Source organism: Ranitomeya variabilis, chromosome 7, assembly GCF_051348905.1.
Source record: "Ranitomeya variabilis isolate aRanVar5 chromosome 7, aRanVar5.hap1, whole genome shotgun sequence".
NCBI lineage: Eukaryota > Metazoa > Chordata > Amphibia > Anura > Dendrobatidae > Ranitomeya > Ranitomeya variabilis.
This window is the reverse complement of record NC_135238.1, coordinates 213,162,025-213,188,367: the sequence shown is the minus strand read 5'-3', so window position 1 is coordinate 213,188,367 and position 26,343 is coordinate 213,162,025. Positions and strand designations below refer to the sequence as shown.

General features: G+C 40.6%; 1 protein-coding gene across 5 annotated transcripts in view; it reads left to right on the top strand.

Annotated features, from left to right (window-relative positions):
- SLC4A10 (solute carrier family 4 member 10) overlaps positions 1–26,343 on the top strand; it is a 198,911-nt gene that overhangs the window by 148,393 nt on the left and 24,175 nt on the right. For all 5 annotated transcript variants that reach the window (XM_077272834.1, XM_077272835.1, XM_077272837.1 and 2 more), the window contains 12 exons: positions 686–843; positions 1,245–1,332; positions 4,179–4,325; positions 6,727–6,827; positions 7,396–7,570; positions 7,683–7,816; positions 11,401–11,646; positions 12,869–12,974; positions 18,859–19,020; positions 19,188–19,301; positions 23,538–23,699; positions 25,298–25,549. In XM_077272834.1, coding sequence (XP_077128949.1) covers positions 686–843; positions 1,245–1,332; positions 4,179–4,325; positions 6,727–6,827; positions 7,396–7,570; positions 7,683–7,816; positions 11,401–11,646; positions 12,869–12,974; positions 18,859–19,020; positions 19,188–19,301; positions 23,538–23,699; positions 25,298–25,549 — 1,845 coding nt within the window. The remainder of the gene's footprint in view (positions 1–685; positions 844–1,244; positions 1,333–4,178; positions 4,326–6,726; positions 6,828–7,395; positions 7,571–7,682; positions 7,817–11,400; positions 11,647–12,868; positions 12,975–18,858; positions 19,021–19,187; positions 19,302–23,537; positions 23,700–25,297; positions 25,550–26,343) is intronic.

The following is a 26,343-nucleotide window of genomic DNA, read 5'->3' as shown; positions in this document are numbered from 1 at the left end:
CTCATCAGGTTACAGAGCTCAATCTTCATTTTGTATCTGGTGACAGATCCTCGCCCTCTCATGAAGTAGTGAGCCAATTTTTATTCCGTTACATTTTTCGGAACTGTCTGCTTTTAAGAAGACAACTTTCAAAATGCGAACCGCCAGAGCATGCAACATGCAGAGCCAGCAAGGAATGCTGGGAGATTTCAGCTCTGGAGCATTCGAAATCGCGAATACAGCTTTGTAATATTTTAAGGCTGTATCAAATTGTTAATACAATGTATTTAGTTTCAGTTTTTATGTAGATGGATTCTCCATGTAATGGGGAAAACTGAGTTGGAAGCTGAATAGGCTATGTTCACGCATTGCACCTTTGCTGCGTTTTTTTTCCCGCAGGTAAAGAACCTGGTTACAAAAAGAAGTGACACGCTGCAGTTTTCCAAATCAGTCAGGAAAATAAAACCAACGTGTGTGCATAAGATTTCTGAAATCTCATAGACTTTGCTGTTACTGTAAAATGCAGCTTAAAATGTGCATTAAAAATGCTGCAAAAAAAAGCTGCAAAAAAAAATGCTGCAAAAACGCAACGTGAACATAGCCTTGTATATGAAATTTGTTGTTGTAAAATTACCGTACTACGCACGACCAGTTGTAACTAAAGGAAGATACTGAACCTGGATCCGATTTTTTTCCCCTGTTATAGTTTGACTTGCATTTCATGAAAAAGATCCCTCCTGGAGCTGAAGCATCAAACATCTTAGTTGGTGAACTGGAATTCTTAGACCGCGCCGTAGTCGCGTTTGTCCGGCTTTCTCCGGCAGTCATGCTTTCTGGTCTTACGGAAGTTCCCATTCCTTCAAGGTATTAAACGGAGTACAGTATATACTATATAAAATGAAACCTTATGGCATGTCCTGAATATGATAGTATTTGGATGCTTTGCAAAAAAAAATACGTTGATTTTATTCACAAACAGTAAGAAACAGCTAACGACGTTTCGCTTAGTTATGGACCTTCATCAGATGTTCGCTGTACGGTTGTGATTTATTGTGAATGTTAGTGGGGGTAATGCCGACTGTGCTTGCTATGAAGATATATGTTGTCTTCTCTGGAGAATAGTGACGTGGTCACTGTCAGGAAAAGCGCTGTACCTCTACTAACACATCACTGGAGTCAGGATTTCTGCCCATACATCATGCTGCTCTCAGATGGGGTAGCAAAATCCCGACGACACATTCCCCCATCTTTCATTTCTTTTGCAGATTTTTGTTCATACTTCTGGGGCCTCTTGGAAAAGGACAACAGTATCATGAGATCGGACGCTCGATTGCTACATTGATGACAGATGAGGTAGTTATCATTCAGCTATTGCAGAATTTATTAACCCCACAATATGGCTTATGTGATTAAAAGGGGTTTTCAGATTCAAGATAAATTTATGCAGCCACTCCATGGGACTGCAGATTGCCAAATCGTGATGGTGTGCAGAATGTACACTGTCAGGATTCTCCTCTATTTCCAGTGGGCAGTCACATGTCAACTAGATTCTCATCCTGCTTCTCTCAAAATCTGCCCACTCATGCTTAAAATATAGAGGAATCCTGACAGTGTAGATATTTTGCTAGTCTGCTGCCAGATATGTCAAGCACTCCTGTGTATAGTGGACTCGGGGATCGCTGTCTGCTGAACGAACATTTTCCCGACAGCTTTCCCATGTGTAAAGCCAGATTTATTTAGAGTTTCTCCGCATAATGGAGTTGGATCCTGAATGGGAGATCCTGCTCTAAGATGTCTACATGTCCAAATGCAAAGTATGGAAAAACATAGTGTTTAGACAACCCTTTCTGATTAAAAAAAAGGAAAATAAATGCCTTATTTTGTTGTGATTATGGTATTAGGTGAGTATCCTCTACAAATTCTCACCACCAAGACTATTTCTTTAATGTAACAAAATATATGGACTGGGGTGTCAAGGGCCCACCTGTGAGATTGATTCTGGGGGCTCCCGTTTAGCTACATGCCGTACTACCTGATCCTTGTTCACAAATTTGCCTATGCGTCAATATAATAATAAACTGTGTAGTTTGTTAAATGAGTGATGAGATACTGGCCTTGTCTGCACATGTTGCGTTAAGTGTACTGTGCCAAACACAGATGATGTATGGGTGTGGTGGCCCACCAGGAGATTTACCTGCCCGCCTGTGGGCCAGTCCAAGCCTGAAAGGCACACATCTGTACATTCTGCTTATTTCAGTTGTGCTAGATCTGCATTTGACTAGATATAGGGCATGTGAAAACCCCGACAATCTAGTTTTCCAGCTCTTAATGGAAAAAAAAAAGAATCATCCTGCAGATACAATGTACCCTGCAGTAAATAGGTTAAGAATGATTCTCATTAATAATGAATGACAAGCGCATTGAAGCTGCATATTCCTAAATCCACTGGAGAATGGTGCTGTGAATACCGAGCCTGAAAATTCTTAAACTCTGGAATTGTGTTTTGTACCTATATTATATAATAAGCTTAATTATGTAGATTGTCAATTTCTTGATTGTTCTTTATTCCTTAATCTCATATTAGAAAGATGCTGAGGAACGAACCCTATAGTGAACATTAAAAAGAGGACAAAATCTGTACTTTCTTATATTAAAGGAATTGATCCTAGTGACATTTTGCCCATCTCTATGGGAAAAAAAGAAATAGCTAATGTGACCTCTAATGCCCCACCTCCTTGACCTGTGTGGTACACCCAGTAGAGTTTCACTCCGCCCACTTGACTTAGTGCCTATCACATCTGAGTGCTGATTTGGTTTATGTTTTAGCCAAGCGAGTATAATTTGTGAAGAACTTTCTTGGCAGCTGGCATCTAACTTACCTGTTTCCTTCCAATAGAGGAAAAGAGTACGTAGAGTTGAGTAAAAAAAAGTTGCAGGATCTTGATTCGACAGCCACTTTGGTGCTTCATGTGAACTTCCTTATGGCGCTCGAATGCTGAAATCCTGGCTCCTCTTGCGATTACTAATCCAGTAGGCCTCACACAATGTCATTGTAACAAGGAGGTTTTTGCAAGTATCACCAACTGACGTGGTGGCACCAGAGTCTGTGGAATCCACAGATTCTTACACTCTTCCTTTTAACTCCACTGATGGCTATGATCAGCGCAGGTTGACTTGGGCGTCGACTCAAAAAGCTGCAACTCCTTGGCAGGTTAGCAAGAGGTAAATCTTTGCAGAGCTAAGGTTGTTAATCTCGTTTAGTCACATGCTATGGGAGAATCAGTCATGTCTTCTTTCCTTCTATATATGATGGCGTTGCTATGCAGGAAATGCCAGCTATAGTTAGTTTTTCCTAGTCTGGAGAGGTGAACACATCCTGGTTTACTGGTGGTTATTCCAAAGATGTTGTGAGTGATGTTTGGTGAAGCCTTTCCTTTTCCCTTGGTATCCCCATACAATTAACAGATTAGTGCTACTTAGGAGCTTAGTGAGGAACGAGACCCAGGCGTCCCCACCAACAGGGGTTAATCCTTGGGACAGGGATAGCTAGGGACCCCTTGCCTGAGGAACAGTATAGGAGCCCATTTGCTATTCCACAGTCACACCATCTTTGTGTGGAAACTTCCTGAAGAAGAAGCCATGAGCTTCGAAACGCGTTGAATAAACCACCTGAATACCTTACAACTATATCTGGATTCATTATTTGTCACAGCAGCGCAGATTTTATCCACATTCATCTATTATAACAGTCACACCATGACAGTCATAACATGCAACCAAAAATAGAGACAAGGAAGCTGGCACTCAAGGCCGAGGAAGTTCACACTGGATTCTTTTTGCTCGACTCTAGATAGGTGTCTTCTGACTCGGAGCATCTTCCATCTGACTGTAGGTCAGATCCCAGCCAATGTTTGTCATGAACAACCAACGAACCTGAATATTATGTTATTAACTGTTTATTATTTGCTACTAAGGCTTATTAATAAATTACAACAACCACAGCCCAGTATTGGAGTTTTCAGGCAGCTGCTGGAATAGCTTGCCACAGTACACCCATAGATACCCCAATTTATAGGAACCCTACAGGAGAGGTGCCATGTCATTACAAAGCCATTCCTTATTACCATTGATGTTGAATATTTTATTTTCTATCCAGCTATTTTGATGGTTAATGCAGTCTTTTATGATTTCTGTAACAGGTATTTCACGATGTTGCGTACAAAGCTAAAGATCGGAATGATTTGGTCTCCGGAATAGATGAATTTCTGGACCAAGTTACAGTCCTTCCTCCAGGAGAATGGGATCCATCGATTCGCATTGAACCACCAAAAAACGTCCCATCACAAGTGAGTTACACCGTTCTGTTTTTATCCCTATTACTTTCCAAGCATTTAGATCAACCAAGGCTCAAATTCTTAATATTTTATCAAATAGCCCTAAACTGTGACCCTTTGGAACCCCAAAGATTTGACATGGGGCCAAAGTAATAACATTTTTGCCATCTGCTGGGAGGAAAACGTAAAATGTTAACAAACATTAGTCCTATATGTCTGTACATCTAGTAGGCATGGGAAGCATACAAGGGCTTGGAATTTAGAAACTCGACCACCATGGACACTTGACCTGGATGGACTCGACCTAGCCATAGTCATGGGTTCGCTATGGGGTGGATGTGAGGATGTCTTTTCAGTAAAAATTCCTCCTCTTCCTGAATTGACAGCTCTGACATTACATGAGCCAAATGAGGGTGGAGATAGATGGGAAAAAATTAGGTGGGAAGGTGCACTGAACAGTTGGCACCCCAAGGGTACGCCAAGTGCCTATGTCACGTTGTGTCTGTTTGTAAATATGGAAAGGGGCTCTGCACTGTCCCTGGGGCTGGGACTCTAACTATCCCTGCTCCCAAAAGTACCTCTAAAGGTGAGGAGGTTTGGGCCACCAATCTTACTGTTCTCCTGTTATGCTCTAAGCAGTCCCTTCTCACTCCCCAGTAGGCCTGGGACAGAAATGCTAGTGTATAAACACATAGGACAGACAGAGATAACAAAAAACAACTACATATAAATAAACTCACCAAAGGTAGAGAGGTACATAGGGAAGGGTAGGAATGTGCAAACTAAATGGGAATAGGATAATGAGGAAAGCATAGACCCAAAAACAGCATGCGACAATCTCCAGCAGCAACAACGACAATCTCCAAGTCAGAACAAGGACTCCAAGAAGCTAGGAAGTAAAACTTTCACTGGCGAGGAAGAGAAGGTCTGGCCAGATTTTATAGAGAGAGGAAATGACCAGGTGAGGAACAGCTGTGAGATGGAGCTGCAAGTTTCTAACCTGCATAGAAAGGGTTGTTAACCTCTTCCGCATTAAAGGAAACAAAATCAATATAATATGGAACGCAAACACTCAGGTTAAATGGAAGATTTGTAATTCCTACTGCGTAGTGATTTTCTAACCCCGGATGTCACAGGAGGACTTGACTCACTCATGACAGCCTGTGATTGGTTGAACAGTCATTTTGTTGAGTTCTTGGACATGGATCACAGCTGGTTCCTCTTTGTTGGTTTTATGGTGTTTTTTAGGGTACTGTTAACTTGTACTAATGGTTATATATTAGTAATTAATGCTATAATTTTCACTCCTCAGCCCTTGAAGTGTTAGGATTGAGGGACTTTTCTAATATAGCTGTGATTACTGCCCTCTGTGCGGTTTACAGACATTGGCAGGGTTGTCGATATGGTGGTATTCTGTGAAGGGAAACTGCAGTTAAAAATCCAATAAGAAATCGAAAATGTATTCAGCGTCATGGACAGTTGGTGTATTAGTAGTTGTCAGAGTCATCATGGGATCGTGGTGTACTATGAAACCGCAGGAACTTTGTGTGGTGGATAATGCTGCCACCGTATTCTGGAGATATTCTCCGCAACCTAAAGGACTGCTTCTATAGAAGAATGCCTCCATTATATGGCACTCAATGGAGCAGGGCACTCCCTTATTAAATCAGAGGCATACTGGATCCCATATTTTTACATTTAAAGGCAAGCATTTCCTTTTTTCTATCATCTAAAGTAAGAACTTTGTACATATTTTTGTGAAGCAAAGTCCCTTAAGCTCTGACACTTTTGGCTTAAATGGTGGTCTCTCCTAACACCCTTAACCCCCCACCATACACATGTACAAGCTGCTTGGATGAGAGTTCAGATATTCCTGATAGTTGCAGGATGAGCCGGAAATCTAATGTGTATGGTTGGCCTCTCAACTACCTCCCAAACGATGATATTGTGGGGAGAGGATTGGCACTTTGGAATTCCAATGGCCGGTACTTTTGCTCTTATCTGGAGATAAGCCGCCACTAGAGGAGTCTGGCCACCATATTTCCATTGCAAACACAAGAGGGCTCAAGTAGAACTGAGCATTCCTGTGTATTGGGGAGTCAGGAGAGGTAGTTGTTGGCTGAACGATCGTTTGGCCGACACCTATCTAATATTAAAGAAGGCATTAAATCTCAGCCAGACATCTCTAATGAAGCTTATATCACAAGGATTTAGCATTGTAATTCAACGGGCCACCAGTTTCTTTGCTCCCTCGAGATCATCTGTTGGGGAAAGTTTGGATACCCCCATTAACATGGAGCCTGTCACACCGTATTTGGCAGATTCCGCTAAGAATAATCTAATATATATGGAGGTCTTCAGGCTAAAGTGATCTTTCAATAAATTAAACCTATCATTTTGCAATTACATATAGGAAAAAAGAAAAACCCCGGGAGTGCCCAATGGGACAGCGTCATTAGGCGAGTCAGAAGAACATGGGGGTCACAGCGGACCTGAGCTACAAAGGACTGGAAGGTTGGTTTTATTTCATTATCAATTATTTTGGGCAGCTCCGTTCATGGTTCAGATGCCGTCATTGTATCAGGGTCACAAAATAAAATTTTCAGTGTGGAGTTTCCATACTCTCCCAGCATTCACAAGTATGTGCTCCAGATTTCTCCCGCACTCCAAAAAACACATTTCTAATCAAGCGTCAAGCGTAAAGACTGGGTCCGAAGAAAATTGGGTCCGATCTGGGTCCGATGAAAGAATCAGATATGTGCACATCCCCATAGAATAACATTGGTCCGATATTTTGTGTGATCACTGATCACACTACTATGACCAAAAATATGGTCGTCTGCACAAGCCCTGAGAGTAGACCATCAATATCGAACTCATAGACAACCCCTTTAAGTAGCACATGTTGAAGTCTGTCTCTAGATTTGGAAATGTTTTAGCGTAGTAAAGCAATAATGTTCAGATGTATAGTGTGGTGTGGCAGTGCTTGAGAGGGGGAGCAGGCATGTCTTTCTAATTCTAGACACTCTCTTTGATGCCTTTTTGGTTCATTCAGCTCATTTGTATTGTTTCTTCTTTCCAGGTTTTTTGGTGGCTTGATCCTAGATGTCAAGAGGAAAGCTCCTTTCTTCTGGAGTGACTTCAGGGACGCGTTTAGTCTGCAATGTTTAGCTTCATTTCTGTTCCTGTATTGTGCATGCATGTCCCCTGTTATCACATTTGGTGGTCTTCTCGGAGAGGCAACTGAAGGACGTATAGTAGGTGTTGTACCCTATACAATTATAGCGTATGGTATTCTTACTTACAGTCATTGTTTAGTTTATTGAGTTGAGCAATGGACCCATCTGTGCTTTATTCTGCTCTGCCTAGAGTGCAATTGAATCCTTGTTTGGAGCCTCGATGACGGGGATAGCATTCTCCCTGTTCGGAGGACAACCTCTCACCATCCTAGGAAGTACGGGACCCGTGCTGGTGTTTGAGAAGATTCTGTTCAAATTTTGCAAGTAAGTGATAAAACCTAGCGTACTGGTATAATGTCTGCAATATATACAGTATTTATCTATCATCTATCTATATATGATCTATCTATCTATTATCTATCTATCTATCCATCTAACTATCTATCTAATATCTATCTACAGTATACAGGTCCTTCTCAAAAAATTAGCATATAGTGTTAAATTTCATTATTTACCATAATGTAATGATTACAATTAAACTTTCATATATTATAGATTCATTATCCACCAACTGAAATTTGTCAGGTCTTTTATTGTTTTAATACTGATGATTTTGGCCTACAACTCCTGATAACCCAAAAAACCTGTCTCAATAAATTAGCATATCAAGAAAAGGTTCTCTAAACGACCTATTACCCTAATCTTCTGAATCAACTAATTAACTCTAAACACATGCAAAAGATACCTGAGGCTTTTAAAAACTCCCTGCCTGGTTCATTACTCAAAACCCCCATCATGGGTAAGACTAGCGACCTGACAGATGTCAAGAAGGCCATCATTGACACCCTCAAGCAAGAGGGTAAGACCCAGAAAGAAATTTCTCAACAAATAGGCTGTTTCCAGAGTGCTGTATCAAGGCACCTCAATGGTAAGTCTGTTGGAAGGAAACAATGTGGCAGAAAACGCTGTACAACAAGAAGAGGTGACCGGACCCTGAGGAAGATTGTGGAGAAGGACCGATTCCAGACCTTGGGGAACCTGAGGAAGCAGTGGACTGAGTCTGGTGTGGAAACATCCAGAGCCACCGTGCACAGGCGTGTGCAGGAAATGGGCTACAGGTGCCGCATTCCCCAGGTAAAGCCACTTTTGAACCATACACAGCGGCAGAAGCGCCTGACCTGGGCTACAGAGAAGCAGCACTGGACTGTTGCTAAGTGGTCCCAAGTACTTTTTTCTGATGAAAGCAAATTTTGCATGTCATTCGGAAATCAAGGTGCCAGAGTCTGGAGGAAGACTGGGGAGAAGGAAATGCCAAAATGCCTGAAGTCCAGTGTCAAGTACCCACAGTCAGTGATGGTGTGGGGTGCCATGTCAGCTGCTGGTGTTGGTCCACTGTGTTTCATCAAGGGCAGGGTCAATGCAGCTAGCTATCAGGAGATTTTGGAGCACTTCATGCTTCCTGGCACCTGCTCACAGTGCCAAAACCACTGGTAAATGGTTTACTGACCATGGTATTACTGTGCTCAATTGGCCTGCCAACTCTCCTGACCTGAACCCCATAGAGAATCTGTGGGATATTGTGAAGAGAAAGTTGAGAGACGCAAGACCCAACACTCTGGATGAGCTTAAGGCTGCTATTGAAGCATCCTGGGCCTCCATAACATCTCAGCAGTGTCACAGGCTGATTGCCTCCATGCCACGCCGCATTGAAGCAGTCATTTCTGCCAAAGGATTCCCGACCAAGTATTGAGTGCATAACTGAACATTATTATTTGATGGTTTTTTTGTTTGTTATTAAAAAACACTTTTATTTGATTGGACGGGTGAAATATGCTAATTTATTGAGACAGGTTTTTTGGGTTATCAGGAGTTGTATGCCAAAATCATCAGTATTAAAACAATAAAAGACCTGACAAATTTCAGTTGGTGGATAATGAATCTATAATATATGAAAGTTTAATTGTAATCATTACATTATGGTAAATAATGAAATTTAACACTATATGCTAATTTTTTGAGAAGGACCTGTATATGATCTATCTATCTATCTATCTATCTATCTATCTATCTATCTATCTATCTATCTATCTATCTATATATGATCTATCTGTCTATCTATCTAGCTATCTAATATCTATCTAATATCTATTTATCTACTGTACAGTACAGACCAAAAGTTTGGACACCTTCTCATTTAAAGATTTTTCTGTATTTTCACGACTATGAAAATTGTACATTCACACTGAAGGCATCAAAACTATGAATTACCACATGTGGAATTATATACTTAACAAAAAAGTGTGAAACAGCTGAAATTATGTCTTATATTCTAGGTTCTTCAAAGTAGCCACCTTTTGCTTTGGTGACTGCTTTGCACACTCTTGGCATTGTCTTGATGAGCTTCAAGAGGTAGTCACCAGAAATGGTCTTCCAACAGTCTTGAAGGAGTTCCCAGAGATGCTTAGCACTTGTTGGCCCTTTTGCCTTCACTCTGCGGTCCAGCTCACCCCAAACCATCTCGATTGGGTTCAGGTCTGGTGACTGTGGAGGCCAGGTCATCTGGCGTAGCACCCCATCACGTTCCCTCTTGGTCAAATAGCCCTTACACAGCCTGGAGGTGTGTTTGGGGTCATTGTCCTGTTGAAAAATAAATGATGGTCCAACTAAACGCAAACTGGATGGAATAGCATGCCGCTGCAAGATGCTGTGGTAGCCATGCTGGTTCAGTATGCCTTCAGTTTTGAATAAGTCTCCAACAGTGTCACCAGCAAAGCACCCCCACACCATCACACCTCCTCCTCCATGCTTCACGGTGGGAACCAGGCACGTAGAGTCCATCCATTCACCTTTTCTGCGTCGCACAAAGACACGGTGGTTGGAACCAAAGATCTCAAATTTGGACTCATCAGACCAAAGCACAGATTTCCACTGGTCTAATGTCCATTCCTTGTGTTATTTAGCCCAAACAAGTCTCTTCTGCTTGTTGCCTGTCCTTAGCAGTGGTTTCCTAGCAGCTATTTTACCATGAAGGCCTGATGCACAACGTCTCCTCTTAACAGTTGATGTAGAGATGTGTCTGCTGCTAGAACTCTGTGTGGCATTGACCTGCTCTCTAATCTGAGCTGCTGATAACCTGCAATTTCTGAGGCTGGTGACTCGGATAAACTTATCCTCAGAAGCAGAGGTGACTCTTGGTCTTCCTTTCCTGGGGCGGTCCTCATGTGAGCCAGTTTCTTTGTAGCGCTTGATGGTTTTTGCCACTGCACTTGGGGACACTTTCAAAGTTTTCCCAGTTTTTCGGACTGACTGACCTTCATTTCTTAAAGTAATGATGGCCACTTGTTTTTCTTTACTTAGCTGCTTTTTTCTTGCCATAATACAAATTCTAACCATCTATTCAGTAGGACTATCAGCTGTGTATCCACCAGACTTCTGCTCAACACAACTGATGGTCCCAACCCCATTTATAAGGCAAGAAATCCCACTTATTAAACCTGACAGGGCACACCTGTGAAGTGAAAACCATTTCCGGTGACTACCTCTTGAAGCTCATCAAGAGAATGCCAAGAGTGTGCAAAGCAGTCATCAAAGCAAAAGGTGGCTACTTTGAAGAACCTAGAATATAAGACATATTTTCAGTTGTTTCACACTCTTTTGTTAAGTATATAATTCCACATGTGTTAATTCATAGTTTTGATGCCTTCAGTGTGAATGTACAATTTTCATAGTCATGAAAATACAGAAAAATCTTTAAATGAGAAGGTGTGTCCAAAATTTGGTCTGTACTGTATCTATCTATCTATCTATCTATCTATCTATCTATCTATCTATCTATCTATCTATCTATCTATCATCTATCTATCTGTTATGTATTTAGTAAGTTTCTCCTTCTACCTTTCCGTGTGTAGGGAATATGGGCTTTCGTACCTCTCGCTCAGAGCAAGCATCGGTCTGTGGACGGCTTTTAATTGCATAGTCCTGGTGGCCACTGATGCCAGTTCCCTGGTGTGTTACATTACACGGTTTACTGAGGAAGCGTTTGCGGCTCTCATCTGCATCATTTTCATTTACGAGGCCTTAGAAAAGCTGATTCATCTAGGTGAGAACTATCCAATCAACATGAATAATAATTTGGAACTTCTAACACAGTATTCGTAAGTACAGTCTCTTTTTCCTCAAAGTTCTGAATTCAGGAGGCAGGGAGAGGTTAGGAGTCAGTAATATAAGACTATCAGTCCTCGTCATAGTGCTCTTATATGATCATATAGTAAGTACTCCCCAAAATCACAAACCTCTTCCCACTGATTACAATGGATGATTTGACAAAAAAAAGATTTATTAAAGTCTGAATTGGGAAAATGTAAGATAATTTGACCCAAAACATCAATAAAATCATATGTGAGCAGACTGGTTACTCATGTTGTCCAATTGTTCGTGCCTTCTTTAGTTATCCCTACACTTGATATAAAAGTTGTCTTATTCATTACAGGAGCTTATGATTATAAAGGGAATAAAAGGAATCTGTCACCAGTTTTGTGCTACCTAATCTGAGTGCAATATGATGTAGAGGCCCTGATTCTAGCAATGTGTCACTTACTGGGCTGCTTGCTGCACGTTTAATAAAATCACTGTTTTATCAGCAGGAGATTATCACCAGAGGACTAGTGAACCTGCTGCCAGGTAGTCCTTCATATTCATGAGCTCTGTATAACCCCACCCCCATTGCTGATTGGCACAGTGTACACAGAAATCTGCCAATCAGCAGTGTGGGCGGGTTTATAAAGAGCTCAGCATTCAGAGAACTGCTAGATCTACAGCAGATAATAGTGTTTTTATCAAAACTGCAGCAAGCAGCCCTGTAAGTGCTATATTGCTAGAATCAGGTTCTCTGTCCCCTTTTCAATGGGGCAGAAAAAAACTCCTGTTTAATTTCCTTTAACAACAAATTTTTGTTATCAGCTACTATCCTTGTGCAGGTTTTCAATTCAGACTTTAGTAAATTTACATAATCAAAACACATTTAGAATATATTTTTTTTCTACAGTTTTGATAATTAGAAATGCACTTATTATTAGTTCTTCATTTGCTGTTGAGAAATATGTTGCGTGATTACAAGGTCGTCCTATAGTAGATGGAGATTATTTATTAGTGGCGGAGTAAGGAAAATCCAAAATAAAGGAAGTGTAACATATGTCACAATGCAGCAAATGAATCCGAGTCCTAGTAAGCGCAGTGTCTTAGAGTTTCCTTACTATATCAGCTTTATTTGATGAAACCAATTCAGATACTGTACATTAAAATGTTCAGACTCTTACTTCTGCTTCCTCGGTCAAACTATCTCCCAAAGATCTTGTTTTGGTCTTGTGTCTTTGCCAGGTGCAGTTGTGCGGAGCCGGCTAACCCCACCAACGAGACTCTGAAATATTGGGATGAAGCCAATATAACCACGTCAGACATAACCTGGACTAATCTGACTGTCGGTGTAAGTACTAAAAAATGAACTTAGATTCCGAAGGTTTAACTGTAGTCCCCATCCTATTTGTTGTAGACTTGTAAAACCACAGCGTGGCATCTTATTTTCAGTTATTTGTGTCTACAAGCTGCAGTTATAGGGGTTTTTAGTGCTTAAAGGAGACTTATCACCAGGTCAAAATTAACCAGTTTTTACTCTCATTTTATTCCCGCTGCTCTCCTGGTTATACACTTTTTTGTTTCTCAAAAATCTGCCATATGGTTCCAAAAATATAGGCCTTTTAATTTAATGCGAAATGTTGTGGTCTTTATAAAGGAGGCGTGGCTCATATGATTCTCTGGGTGTGGTCTTCATACTAATTGTAAAGAGAGCCACACCCCTTTAGGGAAAACCATAAAAATCAACATTAAATAAGAAGGCACATATCTTTGGAACCATATGGCAGATTAAAAAAAATAAATATATATATATATCTATATATCTATATATACACCTCTCTCTCTATATATATATATACAGTATATATATATATATATATATATATATATATATATATATATATATATACTAGACTGTGGCCCGATTCTAATGCATCGGGTATTCTAGAATATGCATGTCCCCGTAGTATATGGACAATGATGATTCCAGAATTCGCGGCAGACTGTGCCCGTCGCTGATTGGTCGAGGCAACCTTTATGACATCATCGTCGCCATGGCAACCATTATGACATCTACGTCGATACTGTGCCCGTCGCCGATTGGTCGAGGCCTGGCGGCCTCGACCAATCAGAGACGTGGGATTTCCAAGACAGACAGACAGACAGACAGAAAGACAGACAGACAGACGGAAAAACCCTTAGACAATTATATATATATAGATATATATATATAGAGAGAGAGAGAGAGAGAGAGAGAAAAACAAAGTATGACAAAAAGCAGCACAAAAAAAGATTGTTGGGTGAAAAACCTCCCTGGCATGTACCAAACCTTATAGATGAATCCAAAAAATTGAAGGCAGCACACCAGTTGGTAAAGATTCATATGCAGTTTAATGGCCCATGTGTGACATTTAGGTCTGAGATGTGGACCTTTTTTAAGCCAAAAGGTCTACATCTTGGACCGAAACGTCGCACATGAGCCATACTGTTATATATTGCTCATGGGAGTGGTGGGGATAATGCAGAGATGACCAGGTCCTCTTTAGAATTGGTGGCATATATCCTGGAGTCAACTCTTGACACTTCTGACAATCAGCTGTTTGAAGGGACCAGGGATCCACTTCATTAATTACCAAGCAACTGTATTTGTTATTACAGATCAGAGGTGCACTGTAATGCCAGGTATAGCAGTTGCTAAAAGTAGTGAGTCGTTTTGGGGAAACAATGAAGGATAAATGGTGCATGCCAACGTCTTCCAACCCCTGATTGTTAAAAGCACCAAGCATCAGGCCTCCAACAATCAGATTTGAAAATATATAGAAAACCCCTTTAATTTTTCAAGTAAATTACAGCTCTGGATATCCATGAAAATCTGCTTTCAAAATAAGGCACATCTTTCTCGTGGACCCATGTACAAAGGCAAAAATCTTCCACCATTGCTCTCCTATGGCAAAGACAGGGAGTAACTTCCTGGTTCCTGGGGATTCGACTGATGGAACGTCCACACCTCCCGAGAGCAGGGCTTTACAGAACCCCATCTGAATGGAGCGGAGGATGAACAGGTTAAAAAAAAATCTTCCGTACTCAGCTTTTTCCGACAGTCACGTAGTCAATGAATAGCATGGAGGAGAGTATGATAAACTTCTTCTAGGCAGGGCCACCTTCTCGAGATCACTAGGGGTCCCAGCAGAAAGACCCCAAGTAATCAGCAATCCTATGGATAGGGGATAAGGTACCATGTTAGGAAAAACTCGTTACGGTTGGTGAAGCCTCCATCCCAACAAAGGGACTAGGACGCCAAGGGACTAGGACCCCAGCTGACACCTTGTAGCTGCCAAGTAGTCTGTAAGTTCTTAATAACGGAAATAATTGAGCCATAATTTGGCTACAAATGACGGCGTGGCCACCTTTCTCTTGTTAGAAAGATAGGGTCACTGATAAGTCATCGAGAAGAGATGATGATAAAGTCTCAATCTGGCCCCATTTGCCCTCCCTGTAATTCCGGCCTCTACTTTACTTTCATTGGGATCCCCAAAAAAACTAATCCTCACTCATATTCTTAAATAAAAAAGAGTGGATTACCGGCACCTACCTCTGTGAATGTGCAGCTATGTTCAAACTTTTAACCTGTGTTACCTGGCACCAGACAACTAAGGGAGTACAGGGACACACCGAAACCAGTAGTTCCAATAGTATCCAAAAAGAGAGAAAAGGTGGCACTCACCCTCCAAATTAAAAGAGTCCTTTATTCAGTCCATTGGCTGGGGGTGAGTGCCACCTTTTTTCTCTTTTTCTCTTTTTGGATACTATTCTCACTCATATTCTTATCCGACAATTCATTGTTTTCTCCAAGATTTCTTGAAGTTGTTTTTTTCATTTTTCTTGTTTGTCCCATTAAGAATCTGCGTTGTCTTCAATTATTCAGCTAAAATAAGGAAGATCAAGTGTTAATTGCCCCTTAATCCTTCATTTAATATCTAGTGATTTCTCAAAAGATGTTGTTTATGTGAAATTTCCATTTGGGGTGAAAGCCAAAAAGTTTACCATCTTGTGAGCTCCTTTCTGTCAAATAAAATCATGATTTAAATAGGGGTAAAAAATAAAAAATATCCACAAGTATCTGATGCGTGACATTTTATGGCTATCCGTTCTCAGATAAAGCTAAAGCCCCGCCAATAAAATATGTTTTAGTGTTTTTATTTTATAAAATCAACTTATACACATCATAGAACAAAGAGGATTTCTGCTGATGCGCGACAGATGGCACAGTCAGACTATTCTAAGACGTCTCCAAAAGCTCATATTTCCTCTAAAATATTTTTTTTCTCCAGCTGTTCAGGATATGAATTGAAATATAACATTTTTTTTTTATGTTCAATTCCTATACTTTTCATAAGCTCAGCTTCCTATTTAATGGCCGGGTGCTATCAGCATATCAGTCTTATCTGTCATTTTTAACAATAATTTTCTTGTCTATGATTTGGATGCACGATGCTCGGAAGGGGGTTAAATGGGAAAATTCTAAACGAATCTAGAAAATCTAGAAATTTAAGATGGAGGAGAGGAGATTAGTTGATTGTTGATTAGTAGGGATAGCCAAGTGTGGGATAATGGGATCCCCAAAATTGGATTGCCTAGTAAGGATAGCCAAACCAATTTTGGCATGCTTTGACCTTGCTATAGCCACATCCAAAAAAAGGTACCACGCTGTACCCAAAAAAAACAAGTGTCACACAGTGCCCAGCTAGTAATGCAATATAACTAGAGGTGCATTTAGATTGCCCCCGTGATCGTATTCAAGCAGTCGTAGGATTACCCATTTTCCTATAGTCTTGTAGTAGGATTACCCATTTTCCTCTAGTCTTGTTGTAGGATTACCCATTTTCCTATAGTCTTGTCGTAGGATTACCCATTTTCCTATAGTCTTGTAGTAGGATTACCCATTTTCCTCTAGTCTTGTTGTAGGATTACTCATTTTCCTATAGTCTTGTCGTAGGATTACCTGTTTTCCTACAGTCTTGTCGTAGGATTACCCATTTTCCTATAGTCTTGTAGTAGGATTACCCATTTTCCTATAGTCTTGTCGTAGGATTACCCATTTTCCTATAGTCCTGTCGTAGGATTACTCATTTTCCTATAGTCTTGGCTGCCGATCACCCAACAAATAAGCAAAATGCTCTTTCTTCGAGTGACATGTTCTTTTGGTTTCCACAAAATATCATTCTCAGCAGCGCATTGTAAACAGGACATATGCTGCCAAGATCAATGGCAGTCTGTGTCGGCTGAACTCTCAGTCAAACCTTGAAAATCACATGCCTGTCTATTTTTTCTGTTCAGTATACAAATTGCCTTTTCGAAGAGAACTTGAATTCTAGCGCCACCTGTTGGAAATAGCGATCCTAAAAGTCAATATCGACCCTTTAATGAGTCTTGCAATATGACTTAGGATAAAAAGCCAAACCACAATCTTAATTTGTAGACAAATGTTTCAGGCTGTTGCCCCTCTTCAGTGCAAAGCATGAGATCTGATTGGGCGGTATGAGAGGCCTCTGATCGAGGTCTAAAGTGTAATATTCCTTTTCCTATCTGAAGAGGCAATTTGGATTATGCTATTCCTGAGGAAGGTCAGCAACCCGAAACGCGTGTCTGCAAATTGAGATTCCATTTTATATTTTAAGTCATGTGGCAAGGCTCGTTAAAGGGTTGATATTGACTGTTAGGGTACCGTCACACAGTGAAATTTCCATCGCTGCGACGGCACGATTCGTGACGTCGCAGCGTCGTATGAATATCGCTCCAGCGTCGTAGACTGCGGTCACACTTTGCAATCACGGCGCTGGAGCGATGCCGAAGTCCCCGGGTAACCAGGGTAAACATCGGGTTACTAAGCGCAGGGCCGCGCTTAGTAACCCGATGTTTACCCTGGTTACCAGCGTTAACGTAAAAAAAACAAACAGTACATACTCACATTCCGGTGTCTGTCCCCGGCGTTCTGCTTCTCTCCACAGTGTAAGCGCCATAGCCGGAAAGCAGAGCGGTGACGTCACCGCGTCACCGCTGTGCTCGCTTTCCGGCCGGCAGGCGCTCACACAGTGCAGAGAAGCTGAGACGCCGGAGGACTGACACCGAAATGTAAGTATGTACTGTTTGTTTTTTTTACGTTTACGCTTGTAACCAGGGTAAACATCGGGTTACTAAGCGCGGCCCTGCGCTTAGTTACCCGATGTTTACCCTGGTTACAAGCGAACACATCGCTGGATCGCTGTCACACACAACGATCCAGCGATGTCAGCGGGTGATCAAGCGACGAAAGAAAGTTCCAAACGATGTGCTATGACGTACGATTCTCAGCAGGGTCCCTGATCGCTGCTGCGTGTCAGACACTGCGATATCGTAACGATATCGCTAGAACGTCACGAATCGTACCGTCGTAGCGATGGAAATTTCACTGTGTGACGGTACCCTTAGATTTGCTAATTACCTTGGCATGTCTTCTGTTCAGTCGACATCTGAAGCAGAGACTTTCTGTAAAAACAGGCTATCAAACAACCATTTAGTGCACCAGGTCAACGGGGGTAAACAGACCTTTGGTGATGTTGATGTACGATGTCATTAAGTGCCTGACTAATACTGCCATATAGTGCCTATAGGATCTTTTTAAAGCAATTAGCTCATAAAGACAATCCCAATTCTTCAGCAAACCTTGGAGATAGTTGGAAATCACATGCCCCTGCTGTCTTTCTTCTGATCTCATTAGCCAAAACTGAATCCGAGAAACTCTTGAGTTGGAGTGATGTCTACTCTAGCAAATGTGTATGTAATGCTGATAAGTTGTGCATTAATACTGTCATACAATGGTTTCACAGTATTGGCATACAGATGGATCAACAAAATAAAAGCCATAAATTAGGATAAGCTTGCTATACTTATTCATAACAAATAAAGGGCGGACCTATTATTGGCGCATCCCAAGAGTTATAGGGGCCACCACCACGCCCAAAGCTGGTTGAATTCTGCGTTATGATGAACTATTGTTCTTGCACAAGGCCCGTCTTCTGTGTCCTCCAGGGTTACAAATGAAATTCTACCAGTAATGTATTTTCCTTAGGAGCCACTACACAATACATCAACGCCAACCACTTCCGGTTAACGAAATCTGTGTGCAACCCTGGTAATAATAGACCACATTAACGAGATGTCTGTTCTAATTGTAAAACTCAATTGTGTATTCACAGGCATGTCATGAATATAAAGGAGTTTTTGTGGGCAGTGCCTGTGGTCATGAAGGCCCTTATGTGCCCGACGTCCTCTTCTGGTCAATCATCTTATTCTTTTCGACCGTCATACTTTCATCAACCTTGAAACAATTCAAAACCAGCAGATATTTCCCTACAAAGGTACAGACCTTGCGTCACATATTAACCAATGGACCCATGGTTGCCCCTGATGGAGTATTTTATCTCAAATTAATTGTTTTTCTTTACATAATTTTAGTAATTTTATTGCATCCATGGAAATCATTAAGCTGCAGATTAATTTTTTCCACCTTTTGTTTTACCTACAGGTCCGCTCAATTATCAGTGACTTTGCTGTGTTCATTACCATCATGTCAATGGTTTTGATAGATTACGGCCTAGGGATCCCATCTCCAAAACTGCAAGTTCCTAGTGATTTCAAGGTAATATAAAAGAGCAATAAAGAGTAATATATGTTCAGTGTTTGACCTGTTAAAGGATTTTTATAGAATATTACATTGACAATTTGGGGTCCCACCATTGGGATTCCCGTCATATAGAAAAAAGAAGGGTCGTGCATTCCTTTTACCCAGCACAGTAATAACCATACAAGTGTGAATGCAGCTCAACCATAATCCCCATTCACTTAAATGCTCTGAGATGCAGTACAAGTCTCATTTACAATTATATGGATGAATCTATGTCAGAAACTTCAGATAAGGAACTAGTTTGTTTTGCCAATTAGCAGGAGTTCATGGGGTAGAGTCAGCACCAGTCATCCTAAGGCTTGGGTCACACCATTGTGTATCCTCTCATCTGAGAGTATCGGGCCGATTATTCTAATCATACTCTGATCAGAGTGTGATCTGATTTTTTCAGATGAGAAGATAGGGAAAAAAATGTCTCCATTCCGTGATTGGACTGCACTCAGAAGTAATTCGGGGGTAGACCGATTTATTTTGCATGGCCAAGTGCGATCTGATGAGTAGATCCCACATGGGCATGCAACAATATTTTCCTTGGGTTGGCCCGGACATGTGCACAGCTCTATAGAATAACATTGGACCAAGTGCGATGTAATGTTTTGTCACATTGCACTCAGATTGAAAATACTGTACATGCATGACCCCTAAGGAAAAAAATCATCAATGTAATATTCTAAACTGACCACCTTGGATCAATGAAAGTGATTGAAGGTTTCTTGGTAATTGTCCATTGTGTCCTTGCATTAAATTCTCTAAAAATATAATTGTACATTACTTGTTACATTTCTCGGTCTAAGTAACACCTCTAAATACTTATGTTGCCCTGTTCTCGTGGGCAGGTAGTGCTCACGTAATCCAGTCTTTCAGCTTTCTGTGACGTTCTGCCCAATGGTTTCCCCTTCTTCCCCAACTTGATTTGGAAGTTGAGCTGTGGAGTCGGTAAGCCAAACCACCAAGTCTGACTCCGACTCCTCAATTTCCCTGACTTCCGACTCCAACTCTGACTCCACCGCACTGGTCACTACTGAGCATGTACATAAAGTGTAGCACAGATTCATCTAAACTAAAAGCCGAGATCCTTAGATCAAGAACAAAACAGGCATTTATAGGACATTTCATAACTTTCCCAAATTCTCATGAAAATATTTACAGCTCATCCTGCACTGAACTACTGAACCCAATTTATTATATATTTTAGGAGTCAGAGTCAGTCGATTTTGTACCAACTCCAACTCTGACTCCCCAAAATGAACTCCGACTCCACAACTCCAACTCCACAGCCCAACGTGGAGTATCACCATGATGTCACTCTAGAGGCTGCCCCTATGGGACACACATGCACCGCCATCTGCAGTCCCAATGAAACAGCATCTAGAGTGATGTCAATGACACTTTCCATCTAAGGTTGTAGGAAGGAGATAAAAAAATCGGAACGTCAGACGAAGTTCACTGGCAGGATCACGGCACCACTAAGAAATAGGCCATCATTCGTAAATAATTTTATTTAGGAAAGGTTCTTTTTGCAAATGTTAAATAAAAGGGGACAATTTAAAAGGCAGTAAACAACCCCTTAACCAAAATATACAAATATTCCTGTATTTACCTGTACATTAATATAAAAATGTAATATACTGTAGAATATTCCGACTTATTAATCCAGTTATGGGTTCACTTCAGGGCTGTTGTTTCGATAGAAGTATCTAGTTCAGAATATAAATGAATTTTGCCTTCAGATTGTGTTATTCCATCCTGAGACATGAAGCTGAATATGTTAAAGCACTTGTCACCGTATATAGTTATGCATCCGATTGATTTTATAATAAGCTGCTTTGTAAACTCCTGCAGGGAACTATTCATCAAGCTGGACACATTTTCTAACTGTAATAAGTAAGCCTTGAAGTCATGGAGACATCGGGAAAAATGAATCTCTAAGTAGAGATGATCGAAAGTGCTGCAGAATAATCTGCCGAGAGTGTCATTAAGAAGCCTTCTTGCTTCCATTTCGAGTGAAAAGCCTTTTTTTTAAGCTGCATCCTATTACTTATACCTCATTCCTTCAGTCAGCTCAAAAGTGACAACCCTATAACCGTTTTCTAATAAACTCTCTGTAATTTTTATGGTTTCGGAATAGAAAGTCATAATGGCATAGCTTTATTGGACAAAACCAAAACTGTAAAGAAGTCGAAAATAAGCTGTTGTTGTCAGTAGGGGAAATAATGCAAAACAAATTTGCCTTTACTGTATCTTGACATACTTATATGTGCACACAGATGATTACTAAAAACTAGGCTTTAAACACACATTCGCATTGTTTTTTTTAATTGTTCATTGCTTCCTAAAGGCAAAATTAAGCAACTTTCTACATAGTCTTCTTTAAAAAAAACCATCATTTTGCTGATGTAGAGACTGTGTAACTCCTTCACATAGCTGGCTGTGCTGCTACTATTAATATATCCACCTGCACACTGCACTTTGCTGTGTAATTTTTCTGCTCCTCTCTCACTAAAAGAGATACCAGAATGAGGGTAAAAAAAACAGCTAGATCTGCACTCAAGTCCTTAGGTGGGCAGATCACAGAAAATGTTGTATCGCGTGTAGGTATGTAGGAAAATGGACACAAGGCAGTCTCCAGTTGGAGGAAGTTTCTCACCTAGTCTGTGTATTGGTGTACAGAGAGAGGACATAATCTAGGCTCTGCGGGAGGTGGAGGACAATAGATGACTGTCACGACAAATGTAGAAGAGATCCCTCAAAGGTTGGAGAAGGACAAAGTTCTCCAGGAATGAAGCTGATGAGATAGTGAAAGCAGCAGCCCCCTGGATGGATATACAGACTTCATATCCAGTATGTGTTACCGGGAGGGACACAACCATGTGAGAAAGGTCAGAAATTAGGAACAGGTTGCAAATTGTACATAAGTAGGTCTGAAAATGAGGTAACAAAAACAACAGTCTGAAACTTAAGGAACGTTTCTAAATTCAAGGTAACCAATAACATATGTAGAATAATTTTCTCTGTCAGAGGTGTCTATAACTCCTAAAAGTTATGTATTGTCCTCCTCTCTAACCATAAAATTTGCTCCACAGTGTCTAGAAAGAAAAATGAAGCAAAGTTTGCAAATGGCCTTATATAACAACCTCATATCCTTTATGTATTCAGCTCACGTGCAGATCTATGTAGCTCCACAGTAAAAAACTACAAACTCTGTGTTGTTAGATCCTAAAGTCACATGCTTTGCCCCCCACTTCATTCTTACTTTTATATATTTGGCGGGCGTGCAAGAATTAAGGACATTTTGGTCATGTGACTACAGTAAATGACTACACAGGGTTTGTTTGTAGTCTGTCACCATGGAGATACATAGTTCTGCATTGAAGCTGTAGGCATAAAATGACAGGAAATTTTAAAATGAAAACTTTTTAGGAAAGTTGCTTCATTGTAAATGTTAGCAGTGGAAACAGAAAAAAAAAAACGTTGTGAAGGTGGACCTTTCCCTTAGGCTGGTGCTAACAAATGATAAGTCCATGCCACACTGTCACGCACAGTGTGGGAAAGACTAAGTGCAACACGAAGGGATGAAGTGAAGGAAGGCCAGACACTAGGGAAAAGGTGACTGGAGACCCCTAGGCAGATCTATTAACACCCTACCTGCCCTACTATCTCTAAATTGGTTCCTCACCAATCGCTGGGCAGGAAACCTAAGCCCTGTATCTCCCTAGAGGTAGGCCCTGAATAGGGAGGGGGAGGGGATGAGCACTGGTCAGTCCCAACTGTAAACTAAAGACAAAAAGGTAGACAGACAAGGGGAATGAACTTAGCTTGAGCAGACTCAGAGAGGTAACACCAGACGTCCTCAAATAGCTCCAGAGAGGAAGTTAGCCGACTTCTATAGCTCCAAGCCTTCACAAGGTAAAAATATTAATATCACTGGCGATTCTCTGCAGAAGACTGGGGATTTATAAACACCCAGGTCCTTGTGTTTCAACTAGAGCCGGACGGAGGTTGTCGCTTGGTCCAAGAGTAAAGATTAAGGAGGCATTTTTAATGTAAAATGCAGAGACCTTCTGCAGCCACCCGTGACACACACAATGGAATATGTAGAAACAGACCTTCTGATGAGCGACACCATTAGAAAATATATTATAACAATATGGTTGCCAAATAAATGTTGTTCTGTTTGGTTTAATTTTGTAGCCCACTAGAGACGATCGAGGCTGGCTTATTAATCCCTTGGGACCTAACCCTTGGTGGACGGTGGTTGCAGCCGTTATTCCATCTCTTCTCTGCACCATTTTGATCTTCATGGACCAACAAATCACAGCTGTCATTATTAATAGAAAAGAACACAAGTTGAAGGTAAAATGAATATTAGTTAAGTGACAGAGACACTAATAGTTATGATGATCGCTCTCGTTTTTACATTTTGGACAACCCTTAGGACATTATATGTGAGTTGCTCTTGCAATTCTGTATAGTCCAACAAATTCAATATAATTTCGGATCCTCAAACAAGATGACATTTTGGGCACATGCTACTGAAATGAGGTGCAAACCCCAAAATTTGGCAAGTTTCGGGGTTCTGGAAGCCATTGGTGGGTCATAGCAAATTTATTACCATCGTCAATCTACCTGAATACAACAAGGATACCATTAAATGACTTAGCTTAGGTTTTAATAATTCATATTTGTACAAATCACCAGTGGCTTTAAGATTAATGCAGAACGTTCCTGGTGGTGTGGAGAGGCTTGGGTGTTACTGATGATTATTCCTAATGAGATAAGATGCTATAGGGATTTCGACATATTATCTGTGGCTGCCTAGAGTAATTTATGAGTCACATTTATTATTGATGGTAATTTAAGGACAAATATATGTTTTCCCAGCATGTTAATAAAGAAAAAGAGTATCCCTGGTGGTCTAGAGTGCTGGAGAGGTTAATGAAAGCATCTTAGGAGGTCTTGGCTTTCGGAATGTCTAATTGGGTCATACCTAATGTCTAGTGAGTTTCTTACTTTGATGAACACAGACCAATCAGCTTTTTTTCAAGATGATCATGTTCAGCTTTCTCTTTCTTTACTGCTTTGATGAAAGTGCTGGGACCATAGAGAATTCTCACTGCTACAGAAGTATCTGCTGTGAACTTGATAGCTGAGCTAAAATTTGCCCTTGCCTAGAAAGTTGAATTATATAAACAATATTGTAATGTTAGCCCACACATAGAGCATTAAAATCTTTCTAGTATTAATACTTTAATGGGAATCTGTCAGCAGGTATTTGCTATGGAATCTGAGAGCAGCATGATGTAGCGGCAGAGACTCCGATTCCAGTGGTGTATCACTCACTGAGCTGCTTGGTGCAGTTTTGATAGAATCCCTGTTTTTCATTGGCTGTCGATGTTCAGTGGGCAGATAGCTGAGCTGTGTAGAACCCCGCCCACACCACTTATTGGCAGCGTCCTGTGTACATTGTTAGCAAGCTGCCAATCAGTGGTGGGGGCGGGGTTACACAGATTGACTGGACTGCAGGGCACATGACACCTAGTCCTGCATTGATAATTTCATGCTGCTAAACCATTGAAACCAATTACAAAAACAATTTATTTCATCCTTAGGTACAATTTATGGAGTGTTATGTTATTATCCTGATATTCTTCTCAGTTTTTACTAAGGAAAACATAAAAAAGGGTCTTTTTGTAAAAAAAGGCTCCGTTTTCATAAAAATAAGACTCTTATGAAATGGCTTCTTTTCTCTGTGGAGTAAATAATTTAATGGTTTAAGAGGTGCGTATTAACGTGGTGTCAGGATCTGATACTCAACATATGAAATGTTTTTGAGTCGATCAGTAATTATGGCAAAAAAAAAATATTTTAATAGAAGATTCACCCTGGTTCTTCAAACTAAAACTAATGGCATCAATAAACTACTAAGATTTTTTTTTACATTGTTGCTACAGAAAGGCTGCGGTTACCATCTCGATCTTCTCATGGTTGGGGTTATGCTTGGCATATGTTCTGTCATGGGATTGCCCTGGTTCGTCGCCGCCACTGTCCTGTCCATCACTCACGTGAACAGTCTGAAATTGGAATCCGAGTGCTCCGCTCCAGGAGAGCAGCCAAAGTTTTTGGGAATTCGGGAACAGAGGGTGACGGGACTTATGATTTTTGTTCTTATGGGATCATCAGTTTTTATGACGAGGATTCTTCAGGTTTGTAAAATGCAATTTTTATTTGTTGTAACTTAATTAAAAGATGATTTTAATATTTCTTATCTAAATATTGAGAAATAGATCTATTTGAAATATTTAATATTACATGCAAAATGATTAAAGCCATAATAATGCAGTATATAGAATAAGACAATGTTGTGCAATTGGCATAAAAAAAAGAGTAAATTCACTGATTCATTAAACAATTAACTTTAGTAACAACAAATTTGGATTCTTAAGGGGAATCTGTCAGTAGGATTAACCCTCCTAAGTGATCTATATGGACATGCAGGTCATAGGAAGCTGAATAAATGAATACCTTGATATCTGCGATCCGATGTCTTATTCCAGAGAAATCCACATTTTCCTTATTATGTAAATGAGCTGTTAAGATCTATGGGCCGGATTTAGATCTCCCGGAGAATCTGACTCCAGAGGTTATTATAAATGAAAGGGAACATTACCAGTGTGAGACATGTAATGCCTGACATTCCGCTCTCCTGTTCTACATGTCTCACACTGGTAACTCCCCCTCTGTCAGTCTGGAGGTTGATTTTCAGGGAGATCTATATCCGGCCCATAGATCCTAATTGCTCATTTACAAATTAGGAAAAACGTGGATTTCTCTGGAATAAGACATCGGGTCACAGATATCAAGGTATCATTTTATTCAGTTTTCTATGACCTACATGTACAAAAAGATGGCTTAGGAGGGTTGGTCTCACTGATAGATTCCCTTTAAGGGTCTGGTCATGTGGACCCTGTAGCTATACATACAAGGCCTCCCAGTGGAT